Source organism: Raphanus sativus, chromosome 6, assembly GCF_000801105.2.
Source record: "Raphanus sativus cultivar WK10039 chromosome 6, ASM80110v3, whole genome shotgun sequence".
Lineage (NCBI taxonomy): Eukaryota > Viridiplantae > Streptophyta > Magnoliopsida > Brassicales > Brassicaceae > Raphanus > Raphanus sativus.
This window is the reverse complement of record NC_079516.1, coordinates 7,103,662-7,126,096: the sequence shown is the minus strand read 5'-3', so window position 1 is coordinate 7,126,096 and position 22,435 is coordinate 7,103,662. Positions and strand designations below refer to the sequence as shown.

At 32.4% G+C, this 22,435-nt stretch overlaps 5 protein-coding genes across 6 annotated transcripts; 3 read left to right on the top strand and 2 right to left on the bottom strand.

Annotated features, from left to right (window-relative positions):
* The first annotated feature begins 5,121 nt into the window (after positions 1-5,121).
* On the top strand, positions 5,122-7,683 carry LOC108837700 (transcription factor bHLH123). 2 transcript variants are annotated; one of them, XM_018610724.2, is made up of 7 exons: positions 5,122-5,494; positions 5,608-6,187; positions 6,261-6,380; positions 6,743-6,808; positions 7,012-7,077; positions 7,198-7,248; positions 7,430-7,683. In XM_018610724.2, the coding sequence occupies exons 1-7, from the start codon at positions 5,268-5,270 to the stop codon at positions 7,577-7,579; spliced, it is 1,260 nt and encodes a 419-aa protein (XP_018466226.2). In that variant the 5' UTR covers positions 5,122-5,267; the 3' UTR covers positions 7,580-7,683. The 2 variants fall into 2 exon arrangements, with proteins under 2 accessions (XP_018466226.2, XP_018466225.2); XM_018610723.2 differs by having other exon boundaries at positions 5,124-5,494; positions 5,605-6,187.
* A 4,297-nt stretch (positions 7,684-11,980) lies between these two features.
* LOC130497030 (protein NDR1-like) lies at positions 11,981-12,753 on the bottom strand. Its single transcript, XM_056989858.1, has one exon. It carries the CDS (start codon positions 12,674-12,676, stop codon positions 12,038-12,040), a length of 639 nt encoding a protein of 212 aa, XP_056845838.1. The 5' UTR covers positions 12,677-12,753; the 3' UTR covers positions 11,981-12,037.
* Positions 12,754-13,836: 1,083 nt separating this feature from the next.
* LOC108811053 (COBRA-like protein 10) lies at positions 13,837-16,842 on the top strand. Its single transcript, XM_018583115.2, has 3 exons — positions 13,837-14,590; positions 14,808-15,286; positions 15,735-16,842. The coding sequence occupies exons 1-3, from the start codon at positions 13,993-13,995 to the stop codon at positions 16,674-16,676; spliced, it is 2,019 nt and encodes a 672-aa protein (XP_018438617.2). The 5' UTR covers positions 13,837-13,992; the 3' UTR covers positions 16,677-16,842.
* A 263-nt stretch (positions 16,843-17,105) lies between these two features.
* On the top strand, positions 17,106-18,008 carry LOC108809183 (early nodulin-like protein 9). The gene is made up of 2 exons (XM_018581318.2): positions 17,106-17,350; positions 17,436-18,008. Exons 1-2 carry the CDS (start codon positions 17,185-17,187, stop codon positions 17,855-17,857), a joined length of 588 nt encoding a protein of 195 aa, XP_018436820.1. The 5' UTR covers positions 17,106-17,184; the 3' UTR covers positions 17,858-18,008.
* Positions 18,009-18,909: 901 nt separating this feature from the next.
* Positions 18,910-19,628, bottom strand: LOC108811260 (vascular-related unknown protein 3-like). Its single transcript, XM_018583304.2, has 3 exons — positions 19,359-19,628; positions 19,170-19,232; positions 18,910-19,023 (listed from the first exon to the last, which is right to left on the bottom strand). The coding sequence occupies exons 1-3, from the start codon at positions 19,575-19,577 to the stop codon at positions 18,910-18,912; spliced, it is 396 nt and encodes a 131-aa protein (XP_018438806.1). The 5' UTR covers positions 19,578-19,628.
* Between the last annotated feature and the right edge of the window lie 2,807 nt (positions 19,629-22,435).

The following is a 22,435-nucleotide window of genomic DNA, read 5'->3' as shown; positions in this document are numbered from 1 at the left end:
AATTGTATGCTCTTGTGTTGGAAATATTTACTCAAAAATTTCAATGGACAAACCGGGTTATATGGACCAGTGACCTGAATTGATTTTAGTGTAAACGAAAAAAAATAGAATCTGATTTTTATTTTATTTTATTTTAAAAGGTGTTACAAAAGAAAAAGTTGCCAAATTCTTTTTTAAAAAAGAAGATATTTTTTGAAAGAACAGGATCATGCAAATTGCAAACTTACAAGTAATATTTAGCGACTGTAAAAGAACGGTAAGATAATTTCGAAACTGTTTCACTATATAATCCAAATGCCGATGTTAAAAACCACAGCAGAATTGAATGTTCGTGTGACTTTCAAATTTTCTGTCGGGGTCGTTGAGAATTGGAAACGTAAGAATGTGAGTATTGAAACCAACGTTAGGCTAAAGAAAATGATTCGATAGACGAACGGTGAAAATAAAACAAAGATCTTAGAAATCAGATTTAAATATTAATACAGTTTTGTTAATTACTATAGTACTTACGTTTAAGAAAATGATGAAATTGTCATATTCGGGCTCTCACTCTGAGACGGAACAAGTAGGGTCCTGATGTTACAGCACGCGCGCACGCCTCGTGGAGCCCACTCGTTGACTTAACATGACCGAAAAAGGGATAACGCCATAACGGTGAAGGTCATAGCCAAAGAGGCAAAATACTGATTAAAAAATCATCTCAGTGGTTTGTGATCGTGACCCTGACCGTGACCGTGACCCTGACAAGTTCCTTTGGTCTAGTCAATCCGTTTCAAATCTCCTTCTTCATTATTAATTTATTTTATATTTACTCAGGAAGTCAATTTGTAAATACATTTCATTTCATCACATGTTAAACACTTTTTCATAAACTCTATAAGTTATCTGATCGGTTTCTAAATAAACACACTAGAATATCTCCGAGAAAAACTCTATTACTTCAAATATATAATTTCTTACTCTTCGAAAAAGAATTTCAAAACTTCAAATACAGAAATTTCACTATTTAAAACTTTAAATTTGAAGTTTCATATTTTTATTTGCATTTTGGTTCTTACGGTTACAAATCATTTTATGATTTTAAATAATTTTTGTTATCGTTTTAATCTTTAATTTTGTTAATCTATTAATATTTCAAAACATTTTTTATAGATTTAAGTTCTACAAATAAAATAAAATTTAAAATTTAAAATAAAATCTAAATATTTTAAAACTAGATTTAAACAATGACAATATTACAAACCAAACTTAATAAAAAAAGTTTTTTAAAAGATACATGAAAACATAATTGATCATATGACGAAAAAATGAGGATACCTGATTTCAATGATTTTTAACTCGTAATCTACAAACTAACAATAAAGAAAATCATTTCTCACTTTGAAATGTACTAATTAATCATATATGGAAGCATTATGAAAATAATTTTATGAAATAAGGTTGTAATTTACTCGTAGTTTAATATTTAACTAGCGTATGACCCGCACTTCCGTGCGGATGTTTGTTCTTCATAATTATATGTTTCATTTTGACAATGTATTTTTTTCTAGATTCGTTGACTTTTAATGTTGATGTATCTTGTTCAACTTGTTTAGCGTCTATTTATAAATTATAAGATTGTGCTTTTCTTTATTTTACCTTTATTCATTTCGCTTGGGAAAGTAACTATTAAAGTGTAAAATATTAGAATTTTAAGTATATATATTATTTTTATTAAATTTTACCATAAATATTGTGATTTAAATATGATTATAAAATTCAAATCTTATTTTGATATCTTATAAAACAAATATATTATTTAGACATATACATAAAAGATTAATGAAACAAACCACATATTTTGTTATTCTGGTTAAAATCAGAATTACGAAGAATCTGGTTAGAGAAACATAAAAGAACTTAGATAGGGTAAATGAATTTTTTTTTAATAGATTTTGTTAGTTGTGATTTTCACGCATTAAAAAGTGAATATACTTTTGATTTTTTCAAAATTCATTCCTTTTATAAAATATTTTATATCATTCTTTGCTATGTCATTCCTTCTGTCAACAAAATAATAATAAATTTATTTAATATATTTTCATCTAATTATATATTTTGGTGTTTCGTTCTTTTCAAGATACTTAGGATTTATTTGAGTCAGTTAAAAGAAAAATATTATCAACATAAATATTATGAACATTTATTTTGATAATATCCTATACAAATTGTAACCTTTAGTTGAAAAATGAGTTGTAATTTAGATTTTTAGAAACACATTCCCAAACATATATGGAAACCAAAACTTTCTCTAGATAGAATCTATCTTATTAAAATGCCAATACCTTAAAATTTCGTAAATGTTTTGGTACAAATATTTTGGTTAGTTATTGAAAACTATAATCTAGATATTTGGAAATACTGATTTATGATACCAAAATATGAAATACAAAATTCTCATCGACAGAGAATATTCATGTAAGATTCTGTTATTTTAATTTTTGAAAAAAAATCTAACGAAATGGTGATTGTAGTTAAGATTTTCTAGATCTAGAATATCACAATACTAACAAACTGATATATTTTGAAAATTTTGAAAATATTTAATAATTTTGAATAGAATAAAATAGTATTCACCATAAATGTATATTTTTTTAATCTAAAGCTACACCATTTTGGTTTGTCGATTTAAAACCACACTTCTTAATTGATTTACTTCTTAAATGCTAGCATTATTTTAGTTGGAAAACATTTGATTGTCAGATCTTTCTAATATGGTTATACTTATGAATTGTTGACAAAAAAAGGTTATACTTATGAATTATCATTGCCAAGATGATAAAGCATGAACAAAGGTTATATTGCTTGTATTTGATTTCTACTGACAAACTCAGTGATGAAAAGTAATCACGTAACACTGACTCAGGGTAAAAAAAATAAAGAAAATAGTCATAGTGTATGGTCGTTTTACATCTATATCCTACGGTGGTGGTCAAATTTAATTAAGTAGAAGATGGTATAGGAAAGTCATAGTGAATTTTTGGTCAAGCCAGTTGTTGTTAGCGACAAATGCGTTAGATATAAAACGGTTAGATGTAAAACGGCTGAGTTTTATGCTAGTGGCATAGAATAGTAATTATTGTATAAAATTTAGGATTATTTCTTTTTTGTACTTCAGTTTTAATAGTTCAGATAATATATTCTTATTTATAACTTTATATATTAGTATAACATTTTATTAATTAATATTGATCTAATATATATATATATATAGTTATTTATAAAAGTATAAATTTAAATTCATAATGATAAATATAAGAACGATAGTATAAAATGCATTAAGTTTGAAGTTTTACTTCTGGAAAAAAATACCCTTAAATTTTAAATATAGAATTTTTCAAACTTCAAAATAGAAAATATTTTTTGAGATGCTCTTGTTCTTAGTGCTATAGATAGACTAAATACTGTTTTGTTATTTTTATTACACGTTATAGCCTTGTAGAACAAAAGTTTTTTTTTTAACATTCTTTTTTTGTAGAACAAAAGTTGATAGTGTTAACTAAAAGAATTGGTCTATCATAAACGTAATATATAGAAGCGAGCGTCTCAAATCTTTATGATGGGACTGGAAATATCCAATATGGAGATCACCGAGTTTTCTTTTACAAATCTTTTTTTTTAATAATGCGAATGAAAATATCCATTATAGAGATCACCAAGTCAAACTAGAGAGAAGAGAGAGAAAGTAAGAGAGAGAAAATAGATCTAAGTTCCGGCGAACGGCCGGCGCGTGAGCGTGCATGTCGTCGCCGGAGCTTTTCTTTTCTTCCGTTTAGCTGTTGATCACTCGAGCTTACTCGCCTCCTCTCCTTTTCCGCCTTGCTTGAGCTCTGGTTGAGCCGCCATCTGTTTATTTTTTCGGGAGTGAACAGAGCTCTATGGTGGTCATACGACTGGAGTAACAGCGCGGTTTGTGTGAGATGATGGTGTGGTGCGTTCGTCTTACAAGTTTAAGGTTCAATTCTGGGAGACGGATGCTTCTTCAGCCACGTCGCCGCCGGCCCTTGTCTCCGAGAGGCGGAAGGTTGTTCAGTTTCGTCGTTGTCGGCTCTTGACTTCTAGGGGGTGAAGGCTTTCATAGTCTTGCGTCGCCGGCTCTAGGTATTTCAAGCCTCGCGTGAGGTTGGTTTTTGGTCCCGATTCTGTTTCGGGGTGGTCTGTGGTTTCGGGTTCTAGTGGTTTGCGGCTTACTCAGGTGGATGAGATTTCGGAAGGTCCGATGAAGCTTTCCGCAGTGAAGTTGAAGCGTGTAAAGAAAAGTGATGTTTTGCATCGGAGGCTCGCCGGTACTACGAGCTCCGACGAAACGAAGTTACAGTGGTGGTGCGACGGTGGCGACTCGAAGTGGCGACGGTCAAGATGAAGTGGTGGAAACGCGTGTCAAGCTAACGGCGTTGATCCGAACACATGTTCCGCTTTTTTGACGCGTGGGCCAGCACGAACAGGCCGTTTGTGATTGGTTTGGGCCGTATGCCTTTTTTCTTATTATGCCCAGTGATGTTGGGTTTCTAATTTTTTTTTGTTTGGTCGGGCTTTCGCCTTGTAGCTTTTGGGCTTTGGCTTTGTAACTTTTGGATTTCGGGCCGGTTATAAAATTCTAATTTGGGAAAAAAAAGAGATCACCAAGTTTCCTTTTACAAATCTTTTTTTTTTATGTTCTGTAATTCAAGACTAAAAACCGTATGAAAACCCGTTGGTCAAAAGAAAAGATCTCCAAGTGTTTTAACTAGTTACGTTAATTCACCGTGAATACATAAATTTGTAATTTATTTCATGATAAAAAAACAGAAACGAATAATGATGTTAGAAGACAAAACCTAGAAAGATAAAAGAGTAGAAGGTCAGTATGAATCCGATACGAATGCAGAAAACTAGAAAAGTATAGGAAAATGAAATACTAGTATTCTTTGAGAAAACGAAGTAGTAGTTGGGCATGACGTCTGCAGAAGAGTCAGCGAGAGCCACCTGAAAAAATGTCAACCTAACATTAATTAGATGTCTTTTTTTTTTGTAAACTATTAATCAGATGTCTTGGTAAATAGTTAACGAAAACCCTACCAGAAACAAACAAACAAAAATATAAGTTGATAAATATTTATAAGATCCATCATCCATCTCATCATTTCATGTGAAGCACAATCTGAGAAGACACAGCAAATTAAGATCCATCATCCATCTCACCAACAACATATATATAGTACACACGTAGTGATAACAGAAAAAAAACCATGGGAGATAATCATGATTTCATAAACTCAGGAAGCTGGTGGAAAGTATCTTCTTCTTCCTCAATATCTTCTTCCTCTTCCATGAGTGCAAACTCAATGGAATCTGGTGGTTCTGCTGTTTTCCATGATAAGCTTCATCATTCGTTAGCTACTGATCACCATCTACAGATGATTGGTTTAGGGCTTTCTTCACAATCACATGTTGATCAATGGAACCAATCTCTCTTGTGAGTCTCCAAATTGTTTCATTCTTTTTCTTGGTTTCTAATCATAAAATTAATAAGCGTTAAGATTGTGTATTTTTTTGTGTTTTGTTTTTCTTTGTGGGGAACAAAAGAAGAGGAGATAGTAAAGCGGAGACAAGCTTTGGAGTGATGCTTCAAGAGAATCTCAATTTAGATGCGACCTCAAACGCAAACGCTAACACAACGTCTTACCAGCTGCAAGAATCTGATCCCTCTCACCACCAAGCTTTGTGGCGAGATCCACACATCAACAACAGCGATTTCAAACCGCAGCTAAACATGACGAGTAGCAACAACCGCGGGTTCTTCTTGGATCATCAGTTCAGCCCTCACGGGAGCTCAAGTACGGACAGTAGTACAGTGACATGTCAAGGTTTCTCTTCTGACAATCCGTCAAACAATTTGTACGGACCAACGGCAACAACTCCTAACTCCTCTTCAGCTATGTTTCATCAACAACAGCAATCAAATCTTGGTTACTCTCAGTTCGGTTCATCCACCGGAAACTACGACCAGATGGCGACGGGGTTGAGATTCTCTAACAACGCAACGTTTTGGAGCCCTGCGGCGACGGTGGGAAACGTGGTTCCTACTCATCATGACGCGACGTCCAACTTTTTCCCGGCGTTACAGCCGCCGCAGATTCACGCGCCGAGTTTTGACGAACAACCTAAAGTATGTTTATATAGCTGCACGTGCTCGTTTGTGCAAATATACGGATGCTTTATATGTATTGTTATCGTCGCAGAGTACATCGGAGATTCGAGATTCGAGTAGCTGTGAAGTAAAAAGAGTCGGACTAGGAGGAGATCAGCCGACGGCGAAAAGGACTAAGAGCGAACCAGCGTCTTCGTCACCACCTTTCAAGGTATATTTTTTGCTTTTATTACTAAAAATAATATTCATTTTGATAGTTTGTAATGTAGTTAAATGAACAAAACGTTCCATGGTTTTATCCCTAAACAAATGATAAATTAGTTTTATCATTTTTATAGTTACAAGTTTTTTATAAGAGATATTAATTTTATTTTTACTTTCGGTTAACTATAAGTCAATAATTACAAGTTTAAAGACATTCAGATTTCATAATAATCACAAAAAACAAGTAGGCTTGCTAAGTTGTATTGTTTTTTGTATTAACAATTCATTCTTCCGTAGGTTCTTGCATGATTCTTATGTTTTTCTCCTTAATTCTTTTTTCTTATGAAACTATTATATTTGCTGAATTAGGTGAAGAAGGAGAAAATGAGTGACAGAATCGCCGCACTCCAACAATTGGTTTCACCTTTCGGAAAGGTACTATCTCTTTTTAGCTTTCAGAAAGATGATGAGTGTGTATTAGTATATTTGTCTACTGTCATTATTACTTATCATATTATTATATCTTTATTTATTTATATATGTAAAGTCTATTCTATAGATAATTATTTTTGGGGATGAATGATTGAAATACAATTCTTAGATTTTGGTTCACTGAATCTCATGTGGTTTTGTGTCAGACTGATCAAGCCTCAGTGCTCTCTGAAGCCATTGAATACATTAAGTTCTTACACCAACAAGTTTCAGTAAGTTAGCCCATCCCTTATTTCTGTAGTATATAACTTTTCGTTGCTACATCTCTATTATTAGTTAGTTATTGTATTGCTACTGATTGATGTACAAACCTGCAAATGATTATAATTCAGGCTCTGAGTAATCCATACATGAAAAGCGGAGCTTCATTACAGCATCAACAGGTAAAATTATTATACGACTGACATACCGTGCGGCTCGTATTCTTAATTACATGTATATTTACTTAATGGTTGCTTCATCTTCAAGATTTGACAAAGCATTATTCCAAGAAACATTGTAGCGAGACGGTTCGAAGTTATCAAAAAATTATATTTATTTTTGTGTCTTTTTACAATGACGCAGAGTGATCATCCCAAAGAGCTAGAAGTATCAGAAGAACCAGATCTTAGAAGTCGAGGTTTATGTTTAGTACCAGTTTCGAGCACATTTCCAGTGACACAAGATACTACAGTAGATTTCTGGACTCCCACCTTTGGTGGGACTTTTAGGTAGATCGATATATACATGAAAAAGTTGCATTAGATGTTGGTCGACATATATTTTAACCTATATACACGTTGATTTATTGAGAAGGAAATCATCTCATTTAAACAAAGTTAGAAAATAAGTCAATGGACAAGTGAAACGTGTTTGTCCAGTTATTTATATTTTGATTTATAACTAATCTTCAAAGTAATGTGTAACTGAAGAACTATATAGATGGGATATATATAAGATTTACTGAAATTTGACAGGTATGTTTTTCTTTCTTTTCACACGATTAACGTCCCTAAACACATTTCGAAACATATTAATTAGAGGAGTCTTCTTTTGATTGCTGTTATACTAAAATGTATAAATGGTAGATATTTTCTCGTTATAGAAGAATGTATGGATCTATATATTTCAAGTAGACTTCGTTGATTCAGAGAACTGGAGAAGGAGAAATATCGATTTAAATTATGGCGGAAAGGAGCTTTTGTTTCTTCCCTTTTTAGCTATTCTATTTTTTTGGAAAGGAATAATTATATTCTATGATTAAGAGAGAATAATGTGTTGATATGCATATTTCGATTGGACAAGGGAGAAAATAAATCATAGATATTTTATAACCTTGGAATAATGTTAGTGGAAGTAAAATGATGGCCTACGCCGGTTTTAGTTTGTATTTTATTTTTATCTAAAAGTTAACTTTAGTTGATATATCAAATGGGTGTATTCAATTTAACATTTGATGTGATTTGAGTTTTAATGGGATTTTAGATGATTTTTTTAATAAAAGAAAAGATAATTTTAATAAGTTGCAAAAATTTAGGTAATTTTTGTTAAACTACTCTAGAATATTACCTAAATTTGAGTTTTAGTTTTTTTGAATAAAAGTAGATTTATCATTTTAATATCAAAACTAAATTTCGACCCACACAACCGTGCGGGTTTTATTTTCAGTTTTATATGCATATATATTTATTTAGATCATTAGTAGTATACATTTTTAATTTTAATCATATATTTAAATATTTATAAAGCTATTTTAAATACAATAGTATATAGTTTGCATGTTGTAAATAATCAATTGTTTAAACTATTGTACGTATTTTTTTCTTCTTATTATATATTTATTTATTGTATTTACATTTAGTTATTAATATATGTATGAAAAACATATTTGAATTATTTTTATTTAATTTATGTTAAATTTTTACCCATCTTTCAAAACTGAATTTCTTTTTGCAGTATTTTCTATGTTTATTCATTTTATACAATATATTATTATATTTACAAAAGTGAAAGATATGTTAAGTTTTATACATGTAGTATATAGTCTGTTAATGTTAAGCTACTTTGTCATTATATTATAGTTTTAGATAAGTATTTTATTTTATAAAAATAAAAATTAAAAATTTATCAATTTAATATAGTTTTATCATATTAAGTTCAATATGAAAAAATTAACATGATTGATTGTGATTATATAATGGATAAAATAAGATATAATATTTTATTTTTCATTTTATAAAAGACAACTGAATATATTAATGTATAATATTTCAAAACTAATTTCGGAATTATTTAAAAAATTTATATATAATTTTGAAAATTAACATCTTGTTAAGATATTTTTAATAGATTTTCGAAATTTAAAATATATATATTTAAATTTTAAATGAAAAGATATCAAAAGATATTATAATTAAACTGTTAGAATATGTATATGTTAACCAATCCTGATTTTTAGGATTAATATATTAGAAATGATATATTATTGAACCATATGTTTAGTAATTAATAAATGGTAAGTCAATTCTAGTTAAATGTTCATTTTTTAAAATATCACACACGAATCAAAGTTGTGACTTCTATTTTAATATATTAGATGTATCCAACAGAATTCAAAGCCGCCACCTCGACACAAAACCAACAAGCAAACCAATTTCGCCAGTTAGACATATTAGTTAATTTGATATACAAATGACATATACTTATTCAACCGAGAGTTTGAGGTGATTTGTATTAAAATGACAAATCCACTGTTATCCAAACATGAATTTTAAAAACTCATTTAAAATCCACTGTTATTGAACTTGACATTTCGTAAAGTACTCTGAAATCCACTGTTATTGAAAATATTTTAAGTTGTGGAGTTTTAAAGTTTTGAGGTGATTTTAGGGTGTTTGGGTGGAGTTTCTTAGTTAAAAAATTAAAACTCAAATCTCATGGTTTTAGGTGATATTCTAGAGTAGTTTAACAAAAATCACCTAAATCTCTGCAACTTATTAAAATCATTTAAAACTCCATTAAAAATAAAATCACATCAAATGTTAAATTGAATACACCCCCTTTGTGTTTGGACGTTTAAAAAAAAAAACAGAGCTTCTTCGTTATACAACAAAGATCCGTTATACAACAAAAAAAACATAAGTCACAAAAGTCACTAAACTCTCATGGATTAATTTTCAAAAGAAAACACAATGAGGGTTTTCTGCAAAAACCCCATATATGTTAAACTATTATAGAAGCAGTTCATGCTCCAAAAGAATCCCTCTCCCTCTATTTTTCAACACACTGACCCATCAATTTCATTTCGATCTTAATATATAATATATGTAATTCAGAAAAACGAGATTATTAAAATGGTATGTGTCTTCTTTTATAAGTTAACGTGATTACCATATAACAATAATATTTATTGTAGTAGTATTAACTCAAACTCTATGATGATAAATTGAAAAATTCAAACTTCAATATCGGGAACAATAGAAAATAAATATGAACAGTTTCTATTCTATTCACATTAATCTTAACTTTACAATTGTGTTCATATGTACAAGTATTTACGTTAAACTAGTTTTTGAAGTATCCGTTAAAAACAATTTTTTGTGTTTTGGATTTGGATATTTACAAAAGTTGCTATTGGGTAAATACGAACTCTATTGGGCCGTACAGTATTCTCGTATATCCCAACTTTTCCAGTGATCCGTAAGAAATTCTTGAAAAGTAGGCAATTTTGCTAATGTTTCTTAATTCTCCATGCATCTATGGAAGAGTCAGAGAGAGCATCTGAAGATAACACCGATCGATCAGGTGACCCATCGGCCTGACTTGTGTTAAATTTTTTCAAAAAAAATTCAAAGATTTAAGATTTATCTAAAAATATAAGGTTTACCAACAGTGCCGTCCCAACGTATTCAGTGGCCTGAAGCGTATTAACAATTTGTGGCTATGTCTACATAATTTTTTTTGTAAACATATATTTAAATATATATATATATAAGATGATTTCTTAAAAATATAAATTATGTATCAGTTTAGAAGTCATCAATAAAATGTTAAACTAAAATGACAATGAACATATTAGAAAAACAGTAAAAACCACCACAATATCCAAAAACAAGACTCAAACTCAGAATAAGAAATCAGATTTATGTTTCTCTAACCATTTGACACTAATTATTTCTAAAGATGTGGCCTTAAAATTTTGTAAATAATTGGTGGTCTAAAGCTTAAGCTTTACGAGCTTTATAGAAGGGACGGCCCTGTTTACCAATGAATTAAGATTTAATGTTTTGATGATGATATTTTAAAAAAAAAAAATTTGCAACTGCTATTATTATTATTTTTTTTTTAAAAGATATTGAATATAAAAAAAATTTTTTATTGATTGGTGAACCTACGTGTTTACACTATTGAGTAAACCCAAAAATTACTCTACGTAGTACTACCACAATGCTCATTGAAAGATTCGTCAGGAAAAGATGATCTAGCATTTCCTTTAACAACTTTTCTAGTTAACAGTAACTTTCACAACAATCGAAACAAAATAAAATACTACAAAAAGACGCGGTACAGACTAGTGGTAAGGGCAACAACATACTAAAATATTTATCACAGTTACAACAATACAATATGCGATTGTTTTTTTTCATCCAATACAATAAGACAACTAAAAGTTATGATATTGTCGTACTGACATAAACAAGTAAGAAGACAACTCGTTCTTTTATGGCGGGCGGTCATGTCAATTTTGATATCAATGTCACAATATCTATTTTTTCTTCTTTTTGCTTTGATTTTGCAATAAAATTGAATTTGGTTATTTAAATAAAATATTACTTTTAAAACAATTTTATTTTGAAAGTGATAATTCATAGACTCACATTTTATTTTATGGATTTAATTATTTGTTTTTTTCTCTTAAAATATCCACTACTATATTATTTGTACCTTTTGTCTTGTGTTCTTTGTCCCTTCATTTAAATCCCAAGATATAATTATGTCTTGTAAAAAGATAATTGAATTTCGAAAAGAATTTTGTTGATAGAGAAGCTAAATAATACATTGTTGCAACAAAACATTGATTGAATAAATTATTCAATTAGTGCTTGGTCGAATTAAGAAACTAACACACAACAAAACTCTTGAAAATAGTCAATAATATCGAAATAGAAATTAAAAACAAGAATCAAGAATCACTTAATGAATCGCAAAGAACACGAGCAGATTCGTCAAAACACATATAGGAAAATAGTTTCTTAATCTAGTAGAAGAATCAGATTTCTTCATCTTAATCCCTTTCTTATGAGCTTTAACCCCATCTCCGTTGACTTCAACATCAGCACCAACCTCGATTCCATATCTCTTGGTTTTCCAGAAAATAATCTTGAACCTCACCTGTGTCTTCAGATCCATCCTAAAAACCGCCGATCCGTTAGACAAAACCGCTCGTGAGACCGTCTGGTTGTTCACAGGAAGAGTCTGACCCCACTTCTTGGCTTTCTTCTTGTGTCCTTGATAGAATCTTGGCACTGTGTAGTTAGCAACAGAGGAGTTGGTGTTGGAGAAAGAAAGGTGGACATCGTCGTAGTAGATGCCTTGGTCTCTGTTTGGATTAGCGAGACGGACCATGAAGTTGAGAGTGGTGTTGAGCCGTGAATGCGCATCTAAGGATTTGTTGAGGGAAGGAACGTAAAAGTATTCGATGGAGCATTTGGGTTTGTCGGCACGGAGGCTGAGCCATAAGAAGAGAGAAGTGAGACCAGCAGTGAAGATGAAGCTGAGGCAGCAGCTACAACAGCTTCTTCCACCACTGTCTGTGTCTTGGTCTATATCCATTGAGTTTGGGAAATTTTATGTTTATTTGTTTGAATGATTTGAAGCGGTTTTATAGATTAGATTACTCGGTCTGTTGGTTGGGGATTTCTTTAGCTGATATTTCAAGTTGACTCCAAGAGACGACCAAGTGGACACACCCACGCGGTTAGCCAAATAAAAACAAATTATTTGACGTAAGAAATAAATAAAATAAAAATGGCAACGACTTTTAAATTATAACTATAAACAACAACTAGGTATGTTAAATAACAGAAAACCGATTCTTATTGCATTTTTAATATCTTATAAGGAAAAAGAATACTACTGAGTTAAGCTTAACACCACAAATATAAGAGCACAATTATTTGCAGGTTCTCAACTTGGATATAAAACAAAAAATATTTTATTGAGTAGGTATATATCCGTATATTAAATTTCCACTCAAAAATTTCTCAAATTTTTAAATGGGATATTTAATACTTAATTAAATAGTATTTTTAATCTACTTATCAGATATAGAGGTTAATATTTTCAATGGTTCTGCTTTGAAAACACGTAAGAAAAGCTTTATATGGTTATAATGAATAAAGAAGAAGAGCATTAATTTTTTTTGTCATTCTTAAGAAATCACACCATTTATGAAGAACAATATTTCTTTCTATTGTTTTTTAGAGTATTAGTGAACAAATTTGTTTCTCACTAAATTTGAAAGGGAGAAATTATTTCTTTTTGTTAATACTATTTTATTTCTATCCATTCTTTTGGCTTTTCTTAATCCTGTTATAGTTACATGTTTAGACCCTAAAAGTCTTCAAAAGTGGTGAAATTGTATAAAGATAATAAACGTCATATTTCTTTATGCATACAAACATCAGGTCATCACAAATACATTTTATTGTCCTGTTCGAGTAGACAAATCATTATAGGATTTCATTTTGTAAATAAAGAACAAAAAAAACAAAAAAACAGAGTTAGTTTCATTTCGAAAACAATCGAAGCGGTTTTTAGTTAACAAACAAATAAGAAGCTATGTTCCAAAATTAGCAATTGTCTTAAACGCACATTCTTACATGTCCTCTCCGCGTGACCACCAAATAAAACCAGAGGCTCGTATCAAAGCTACCTATTATGAACCTCTTCTTCCCTTCTTTCAGTTAAACCTTTTGGATTCTCATCTTTTTTTCAGGTTTCTTCACACTGAAACCTTCATCGTTTGATTAAATCTTCGCCTTTGTCAGAGGCTAGGTTGATTCCTTGTTTTTTTTTTCCCTTTCTCTCGCTGCCTTGCGGTTGAAGTAATCACAAGGCGGTGAGGAAGAAAGGTCAAAATTCAAACGATGAAGGTTATTGAAGTTAAAACGGGAATGAAGATACCTTGGAACGCACGCCGTACATTAACTCTGTTGATTTTGTTATCATCAGTTCTTACTATTTGTAACGGCCAAGATTATGGAACACCAACCGAAGACGGAGCAGGAGGAGGCGAGCCGCCGCCTGAGATGGCGCATTGCAACGGTATTTTCATGAGCTACAGCTTCGGCAGCCGCGAAAGAGAGTACCCTCACGTTAAGAACGTGACGGCGCAATCATGGGCGTTTAAAGCGTCTGCGATGATTGTAAACGCAGGGAAAGAAGAGCTCACGGGATGGCAAATGTTTATAGGGTTTCGTCACAAGGAACTGATTGTTTCTGCGACTGGTGCGTCTCCAATGGAAGGAGATTTTCCTCTGGATGCTAGCAATGGAACCACGTTCGTTGGTTCTCCTAACACAGATTTGAAAACCTCGATTGTAACCGCAGGTGATTTCACTCAGATATCGACCAATATCGAAATCACCGGGACTCTTTTCGGGGTTGCAAAGGGGGCCACACCCATGCCAAGAACACTTAAGCTCGTCAATGACGGCTGGGAATGTCCTGCCGCCAAGAGAAAAGGTTAGATCATACTAAACTTGATTTCTTGAAACACAAGTAACATATGTGTGCATTTTTAGGTTAAGTGTTCAACAACACAACGGTTGACTTTTTTTTCCCATCAATTATATTTGGAAGTTATTAAATAAATGCAAAACGTAAATCTTCCGTTCATATTTATAATTTATAAAGATATTTTGATAAAATTTAATGTAATGTTTTAAACCGTAATTAACAGGAGGGAATATGAACGTTTGTTGCAAGAGAAACCCCAAGTTCAAGGTCAAGACAGGGCCAAAGACAAAGTTTGCACCGAGAAGACACGGTGATCTGAACATAGTCTACGATGTGCTGCAATCATTTGCCAGTAACTACTTAGCCCAAGTGATCATCGACAACGAGAATCCGATCGGGAGATTAGACCGTTGGAACCTGACATGGGAATGGACGCGAGGAGAGATTATAAACACGATGCGAGGGGCTTACACATACAAAAGAGATCCATCTGAATGCCTTTACAGCAAAGCTGGACAATACTACAAAGACTTAGACTTCTCTCAGGTCATGAATTGTCAGAAGAAGCCAGCCATTTCTGATTTGCCTCCTGAGAGGAAGGATGATGAGGTGACGGGCAAGTTACCTTTCTGTTGCAAAAACGGAACTCTTTTGCCACCGCTTATGGATCCTTCGAAATCTCGATCTATGTTTCAGTTGCAGGTAAATAATCTCTTTAGTTTTTATTCAATGTTTTTTAAACTCAATTGGGACACTGAGTTAGACCACTTTCCTGGTCACTGAGTTAGTGGATTAACTTCTAAATTAATATACTATCAAAATTATAATAAATAATCAATGAAAACAAACTAGTAACTGATCACCTCAACTAATTTTAGTTTTATTTCTTTATCATTATTTTTTTTCTTAGAGGAATTTAGTTTTTTTTTAAATATCAAAATCTAAATAAATCACAATTTTTATAAATGAGAAATAGCTTAAGTAACTCTAAATCATGTACTTATTCCCAAATTAGCTCACAAGAGTCATATTGAGCAAATTAGATTTTACTAAACGAATAAATAATTAAGTAAAGATTATAAATAAGGATGTAACTGTTATTTAGACTTTGATGAAACTTAATTTGGTCAATTTGATCTTTATGTGCTAGGTTTTCAAGTTACCACCGGATCTAAACAGAACAGCTCTATATCCACCTCAACATTGGAAAATCGACGGAGTTCTCAATCCGCAGTACAAATGCGGGCCACCGGTTCGGGTTGACCCGTCACAGTTCCCGGATTCTAGCGGTCTACCGGCAGTAACCTACGCCATATCCAGCTGGCAAGTTGTCTGCAACATAACCAAACCTAAAGCTCAGGCCTCAAGATGTTGTGTCTCTTTCTCAGCATTTTACAATAACTCTGCCATTCCTTGCAACACTTGCGCTTGCGGGTGCAATGACATTGATACAACCACTTGCAATGCTGACCGTAACCCACTCCTCCTCCCTCCCGACGCCCTCCTTGTTCCCTTCGATAACCGAACCCTAAAAGCCAAAGCTTGGGCCAAACAAAACCACATGCCAATACCTAAGAAACTCCCTTGTCCGGATAATTGTGGAGTCAGCATTAACTGGCACCTTAACACGGACTACAGAGACGGTTGGACGGCTAGGTTAACCGTTTTCAACTGGAGAGACTTCGCGTTTGAGGATTGGTTTGTAGCGGTTGAGATGGGAAAAGCAGGTCCAGGGTATGAAAACGTTTACTCCTTTAATGGCACACGTGTTCCACCAAACAACAGAACCGTTATGTTTCAAGGGTTACGTGATATGAACTATCTTGTGGGTCAAGTTAACGGAACCAATCCACTAAGAGACCCTCCCGTGCCGGGCAAGCAACAATCTGTTATCTCCTTTAAAAAGAAGAACATCAAAGGACTGAATATACCAGGAGGTGACGGTTTCCCCACCAAACTTTTTTTCAATGGAGAAGAATGTGCGCTTCCAAAACATTTCCCAAAGAAGAGCTCAGGACACAGACGCAGTATCAGTGTCTTGATGTCACTTGTTCTCGCTATGGCAGCGACTTTTGCACTAATGATGGATTAATTACTAAAGACATAACTAAACTTAGCATTATTGGTCAGTTTGGTGTTTTGATGCTGTTGCTCAACAGAGGAAGGAGCAGATGTGGGAAGATCTTTGTAATATGATTGATCTATATTGAAAAAATGGATATGTTGTATTATACTTTTGTCTGATCTTAGTCTTTTAATCTGGATTTTTTTTTTGATATATCTCTTTGTTCTTTAATATCATTATCTGGAATAGTACTAAAATAAAAAATCAAAGATGCAGAAGCAAGGAACAAAAGCTATTGACAGAAGAAGCAAGTCACATGAGATTCCAAACTAAAAAAGCATTTCTTGAAAGCATGCGTTTATGCTTTGCTTAGAATCTGAGAAATACAAGGAAAAGCTTCTCTGCAACATTTTCTCAAAAGCCTCATCTTTATATTAAAAACACTAACCTTTCATCATGTCTCATTAACAAATATACCACACTAAGTCCACATACATCTCTCTAGCACATCTTGATTACACATAACCTAAAGAACATGATGCTTCGTGGGTTAAGTCTCGTGTGTTTTTTCATGATTGTTAACAAAGCCTACGCTAGAGAATTTATGGTCGGTGGTGCAAAAGGTTGGACCGTTCCTTACGGGTCTCAAGTTTACAGTCAATGGGCAGAACAGAGCAGATTTCAAGTAGGAGACTCTCTAAGTAAGTTTCCACACTGTACTAACCATAATCATAGTTTTCTTTCATATATAAGTATATAACACAAACAACATGTATATAATCGCAGTGTTCGTCTACCAACCAAACCAAGATTCAGTGTTCCAAGTCACAAGACACGCTTACGACAGCTGCAACACAGATGCACCAACCGCTAAATTTTCTGATGGCAAAACTTCCTTCACACTAACCCACTCTGGACCATACTATTTCATCAGCGGAAACAAAGACAACTGCAACAAAAACGAGAAGCTCGTGGTCATCGTCATGGCTAACAGAAACGGCAAGACCAACGCTACATCATCATCACCACCGTCTCAAGCCCCGGCTCCCTCAGGAGAAGCCGCTCCTTCTCCGCCTATCACAAGCAACCTTGAGCCCCCAGCAACTTCGCCTACTCAAGAAACTCCAAACAAGGCAGCTTCCTCATCTTCTTCATTTGTCGCTGCTCTTCTTGGGGCAACTATTGCTTCCACTCTATTCCTACAGTAAGAAGTTTTTCTTTTGTCTTCTTTTCTCACTCTGTAAGGAGTCTTTTCCCATTCTCTTTTCACATGAGTTTGTGTCCATTGGTGTTTGTTGTTTGATTTTTTCCCCCATTTGTTTCTCATGTAAAATAAATAAAAAGTTCTACTTGTGTGCATAGTACTGAGACGTCATCTCTATTGTACATAGAGAAATGGAAGGATCAAGAAACTAAGATATTGTCATACAAAATTTTATTTCTATTCTCTGTAGAAACAGCTGTTTCAAATCAACACAGTCTGAGGTTTTCTTTCTATTCTCTGAGGCTTACTTATATTTATATATTTTTTGCAAGAAATATATAGTTTCTTATCATATTGAATTTGAAGCATTTAAATAAATTATGGAATGTATAATTGTATATCAGAATAATTATTTATTTTTTACAATTATTTACTCAGCGTTGGTAATTATAATGTCTAAACTATTTGAATGATCTTTGTCCTCAATTCATTTAGTAAAGTTTAAGAGATGTAATAGAAAAGAGAATTAAACACATTTTGTATCTTGTTCCATACACAACCAATACAAAAATAGATAAGTTATCACAAAGTGCTTTTTAAAAAAAAAAAAGTTATCACAAAGTGTTCGAGTGAAACCGTCAGTTTATCTAGACTTTATATCACCAATTTGACTTTTAGAATGGTTGTAGACTCTTCATTTTCTCTCTTTGTACTATGACGACGATCGTATTTGTACCACTAAAATGAACCGGATTTTTTATAAAATGGAAACTTCAATCATTAATTCATCGGACGTCAGGGCTTATCAAAAGTACATATATGCACGTGATTGTACCAATATAGCGACGCACTCGGAAACATGCTAATTTTTATTACACATGTTTGGAAATGTTTACAAATCTTACACTCTTGCTAGTGCATTCTCATACATAAAGTACATCATCTACCACTGATTCGACTTTCACTGCATTTACTAGTCCATTCTATAAATTTTACAGACAAAAATAATTCACAATGAAAAATTAATGATTATAAGTGAAAAATCAAATCAAAGTATCAACCAATATAGTTTGACAACATGGACAAAGGAACTAGGCAAAGTCCTCGCTTCTTCAATTCTGCGCAATAATCTTCATTCATTATTATCCCTTTCTTATTCAATCCCTTATCCTATAAAGCCCATAAAATATTTTTGTAAGCAGTCAGAACAATCATGTACAATTTCGTAAGTCGTAAGAATATCTTATAAAGTACAAAGCACATAAGATCAACGCATTAAGAAAAATATGGTATAAAACATGTTGAAAGATTCTTACCTCAGTTTTAGTAGTGTTCATGTTTTTTTCTTCTGTGGTATCGTCTTCCATCTCACTGTAACCCTGAACGAACAAGAATAATATATAACTCGTAAATAATCTCTCTCTCACACACATATGTGCATTGTCGTTTAGACATGTAGTAACAATGTGTGTATTATATTAAGATTGTCTTTTCTTTGGACTTACCTTCGTTCTTTTAGAAGGAGATGAAGCCGTGTCTTCTTCGACATAGGCCATAGGGGACGCAGCGTCTGAGATCATGGAAGAATCATCATAATGGCATGTACGATCTTCGGTTTCAAAGTAAATTGTCCAACTACTCTCTTCTAGATCCTCTTGCATTGTTCTCTTTTGAGTAGAGAATATCGTACGCCTTACGCAGTTGCTCAGTGCTGAGTTTTCCATTAGAACTTTCTTAGGGAAAAGCTTGATGGAGAGTGGTTGGATCTTGTAGAACGAAATGTGTGAGAAGCTAGAAATGGTATTTAGACTTTTGTTTGTCCAATTCTTTCAAAATGTGACAACTATATATTAAGGGAGGTAGATGTCATGAAACTTGTAGGTTCGCACAATTTGGCCCTTTAGTCTAATTATTGTTTATTTTATTACTTATGATAATATTATTTGTTGCTGGCAGTTGAGTAGTTTGATATCTCTGTGTGCAAGAACAAAGAAGTATATACAAAGGGAAGTGGAACACCTTCTTGTTGAATTAGTGAAGAATATAAATGTACACATCAACTTTGAGACTTGCTAGTTGCTACATTAAGTTTCATTAGTTAGAAGTTAAGACAATTTTTTAAAGCTAAGACTAAATTAACGTTAAATATATATAGATAAAAGAAGGTAACTATAATAGGTGAAGGCTAATACAGTTTCTGGTTGTAAATTTTTTTTTTTACAACCAAAAGGATTAAACCCGGGTCTATTAAGATATAGATCTAATCCCCGGATGAAAGATGTAACCCACGGATAGAACTTTTTCCGGATATTCAAATGAGTCATAAACATGGACCTATAATCCGCATGGCCATGTGTGGAACTAATAATCTCGCACTAAAAAGGAGTTAAACCCTGACCTGGACCATCAGGACACTCCTCTTCTAGTGGAGACCACTAGACCACTATAACGTGGTTTAGTTGTAAAAAATTTCCGATAAAAGTAAAGCAATTTAAATTATTTTTTTTGTCATCAATTAAAAAAACTTTCCTGATAGTAATCATCACAAATCATTTTCGTATATTATCCCTGAAGAAAGTAATTTCAAATTTTCATAAAATGATAAATTAAATTCATTAGCTTATATATTCCGTTTATTAATTAGTTTCCTCACTCTATGTATGTATAATCGAATATATCGTACTGTGATCGGTATCAATATATATATATTCAAAATGTACAACAATTTTTTTGATATAGGGAAATGTCTTTCAAGTTCAATATAATCTTTATCAAAGAAAATATGTATATAAAATGTATAGTCAACATGGATACATGTAATTCGTGGAACTGCTACTAAATTTAACGATAATATGGTTTTAACGTGGCAAGCAGATTTAATCTTCGTATACTTGAAAAAGACAACTCAAACAGAAAACAGAAAACGTGATGAAGGCAACACTACACCCTTTTTTTTTGACATCCACTATACCCTAATTAAAGACAAAAACGATAGATGTATAATATAATATATGGTCCTACATAAAGTCGGTCCACGTTCTTGAACCTTTATAGTCCGGCAGGATAATTCTTTTATTATCATATTGGTATTTTGGTTATAAAGCATGTACAGTGTTTCAAAAAACTGTTTAAAAAAAAAAAGATTTATAAGCATGTACAAACATATCGTAGTTTTTAGTCTGAGAGGCATGAAGTGTGCAAGATTGTAAGTGTTGAACCGAATCTTTGATGGGTGTTGTTAGTGGTACAATGATCGGTATCCCTTCTCCATCAGCCATGTATGACGTAAGAGGCTCCGTCAGCTTTAGATTATTTTACCTAATTAATTTGGACTTTATTGTAGTGAATGTTTGACACGATGAATTATTATGAATCTATGGTGGTGGTGAAATATTTTATAAGTATATAGGCTATCCAAGATTTTGCAGATCCAAGTTTTGTTTCGCATGATACATAGCGAAACCTATAAACAAAGCAAACATTTTTGTTTTAGTTTTCAGTTGTCAATGAAGTTTGTTTACATTTTACGTATCATCAATCGGTTTAATAGTTGGTTTTAAGAGCATTCTCATCTTCCACTCTATAATTTAAGTTAAGAAGTGGAGTATGAACAAAAAATAAAAAAAAAATCATCTATTTTTATTTTTTGTTTATACTTTGTTTTAGAGTAAATTGTGGAATAGGGATGGAGATGCTGAAAGTTTGTACATGTCAATTACAGTACTTTTGGAAAAAATATAGTTTCTGAATCAACAAACATTACTTTTAACGATTATTCAAAAATCTCGTCAAAGGACGAAGTAAGAGTCTGTTATTAGGCAAATTTATGACGATGATGCGTATGACTAAGAATCATGGTGGCCATTATACGATAATCGATGGTTTCTTAATTTTTCGAAAACCGTTTTGTCAAACAAATTAGTCTTCTTTAATGTGGTCAAACAGATTGACTTAAACTAATACTTTTCGGATTAGTTTTTTTTTTTTTTTAATTTTTTTTTTTTTGCTAAACTTTCGGATTAGCTTTTTTTTTTACCTTTGGATTAGTTATTAGGGGATGTAAAGTTACTACTTTGTGTGCTCGATCGCCAAATATCTTGTCACTTTGAATGCATCTCATTCAATCGCACAGAATATATCATTATGTTACTGTACTAACAACATCAAAAATTCCCAGGAAAGTGTCGAATTACTAATAAGTGACTTCAAAATTTCTCAACATGTTGAAAGTTTCTTCAAATAAAAAACAAATTTTTATAATCTCTTCTAAAACTTTTTATCTTATTTTTTTGTAAAAATTTATCTTTGTTTTTTAAAATGAGACTTGTAGTAAGATAGTATTAATTAATAACAGTATTCTGAAAAAACATAAATATACCACATAGTGATTTTACTTGCTTGTTAAAAAAAAGTGTTTTTACTTGCTACGTCAGCAGCACATGACGCGCCAGAGTAACAAAATCCGCATACGGCATGGAGGAACTCTTAACGCCGTCAGTAATTAAGTTGATACACTATCAACAATTTTCATTCTACTTTTATTTGCTAAAATCCTATTACTTTTCTGAGAATTTGGTTCTTT

What these genes read in the sequence shown, in the direction of transcription:
- LOC108837700 (XM_018610723.2), top strand. Translation starts at nt 5,268, where the DNA reads ATGGGAGATAATCATGATTTCATAAACTCAGGAAGCTGGTGGAAAGTA. An exon ending in GTTTTGACGAACAACCTAAA is followed by an intron (nt 6,188 to 6,260) that starts GTATGTTTATAT and finishes TTATCGTCGCAG; the next exon opens with AGTACATCGGAGATTCGAGA. An exon ending in TGGTTTCACCTTTCGGAAAG is followed by an intron (nt 6,809 to 7,011) that starts GTACTATCTCTT and finishes GTTTTGTGTCAG; the next exon opens with ACTGATCAAGCCTCAGTGCT.
- LOC130497030 (XM_056989858.1), bottom strand. Translation starts at nt 12,676, where the DNA reads ATGGATATAGACCAAGACACAGACAGTGGTGGAAGAAGCTGTTGTAGC.
- LOC108811053 (XM_018583115.2), top strand. Translation starts at nt 13,993, where the DNA reads ATGAAGGTTATTGAAGTTAAAACGGGAATGAAGATACCTTGGAACGCA. An exon ending in TCCTGCCGCCAAGAGAAAAG is followed by an intron (nt 14,591 to 14,807) that starts GTTAGATCATAC and finishes CGTAATTAACAG; the next exon opens with GAGGGAATATGAACGTTTGT. An exon ending in GATCTATGTTTCAGTTGCAG is followed by an intron (nt 15,287 to 15,734) that starts GTAAATAATCTC and finishes TTTATGTGCTAG; the next exon opens with GTTTTCAAGTTACCACCGGA.
- LOC108809183 (XM_018581318.2), top strand. Translation starts at nt 17,185, where the DNA reads ATGATGCTTCGTGGGTTAAGTCTCGTGTGTTTTTTCATGATTGTTAAC. An exon ending in TCAAGTAGGAGACTCTCTAA is followed by an intron (nt 17,351 to 17,435) that starts GTAAGTTTCCAC and finishes ATATAATCGCAG; the next exon opens with TGTTCGTCTACCAACCAAAC.
- LOC108811260 (XM_018583304.2), bottom strand. Translation starts at nt 19,577, where the DNA reads ATGGAAAACTCAGCACTGAGCAACTGCGTAAGGCGTACGATATTCTCT. An exon ending in CTCCTTCTAAAAGAACGAAG is followed by an intron (nt 19,233 to 19,358) that starts GTAAGTCCAAAG and finishes TTGTTCGTTCAG; the next exon opens with GGTTACAGTGAGATGGAAGA. An exon ending in TGAACACTACTAAAACTGAG is followed by an intron (nt 19,024 to 19,169) that starts GTAAGAATCTTT and finishes TGGGCTTTATAG; the next exon opens with GATAAGGGATTGAATAAGAA.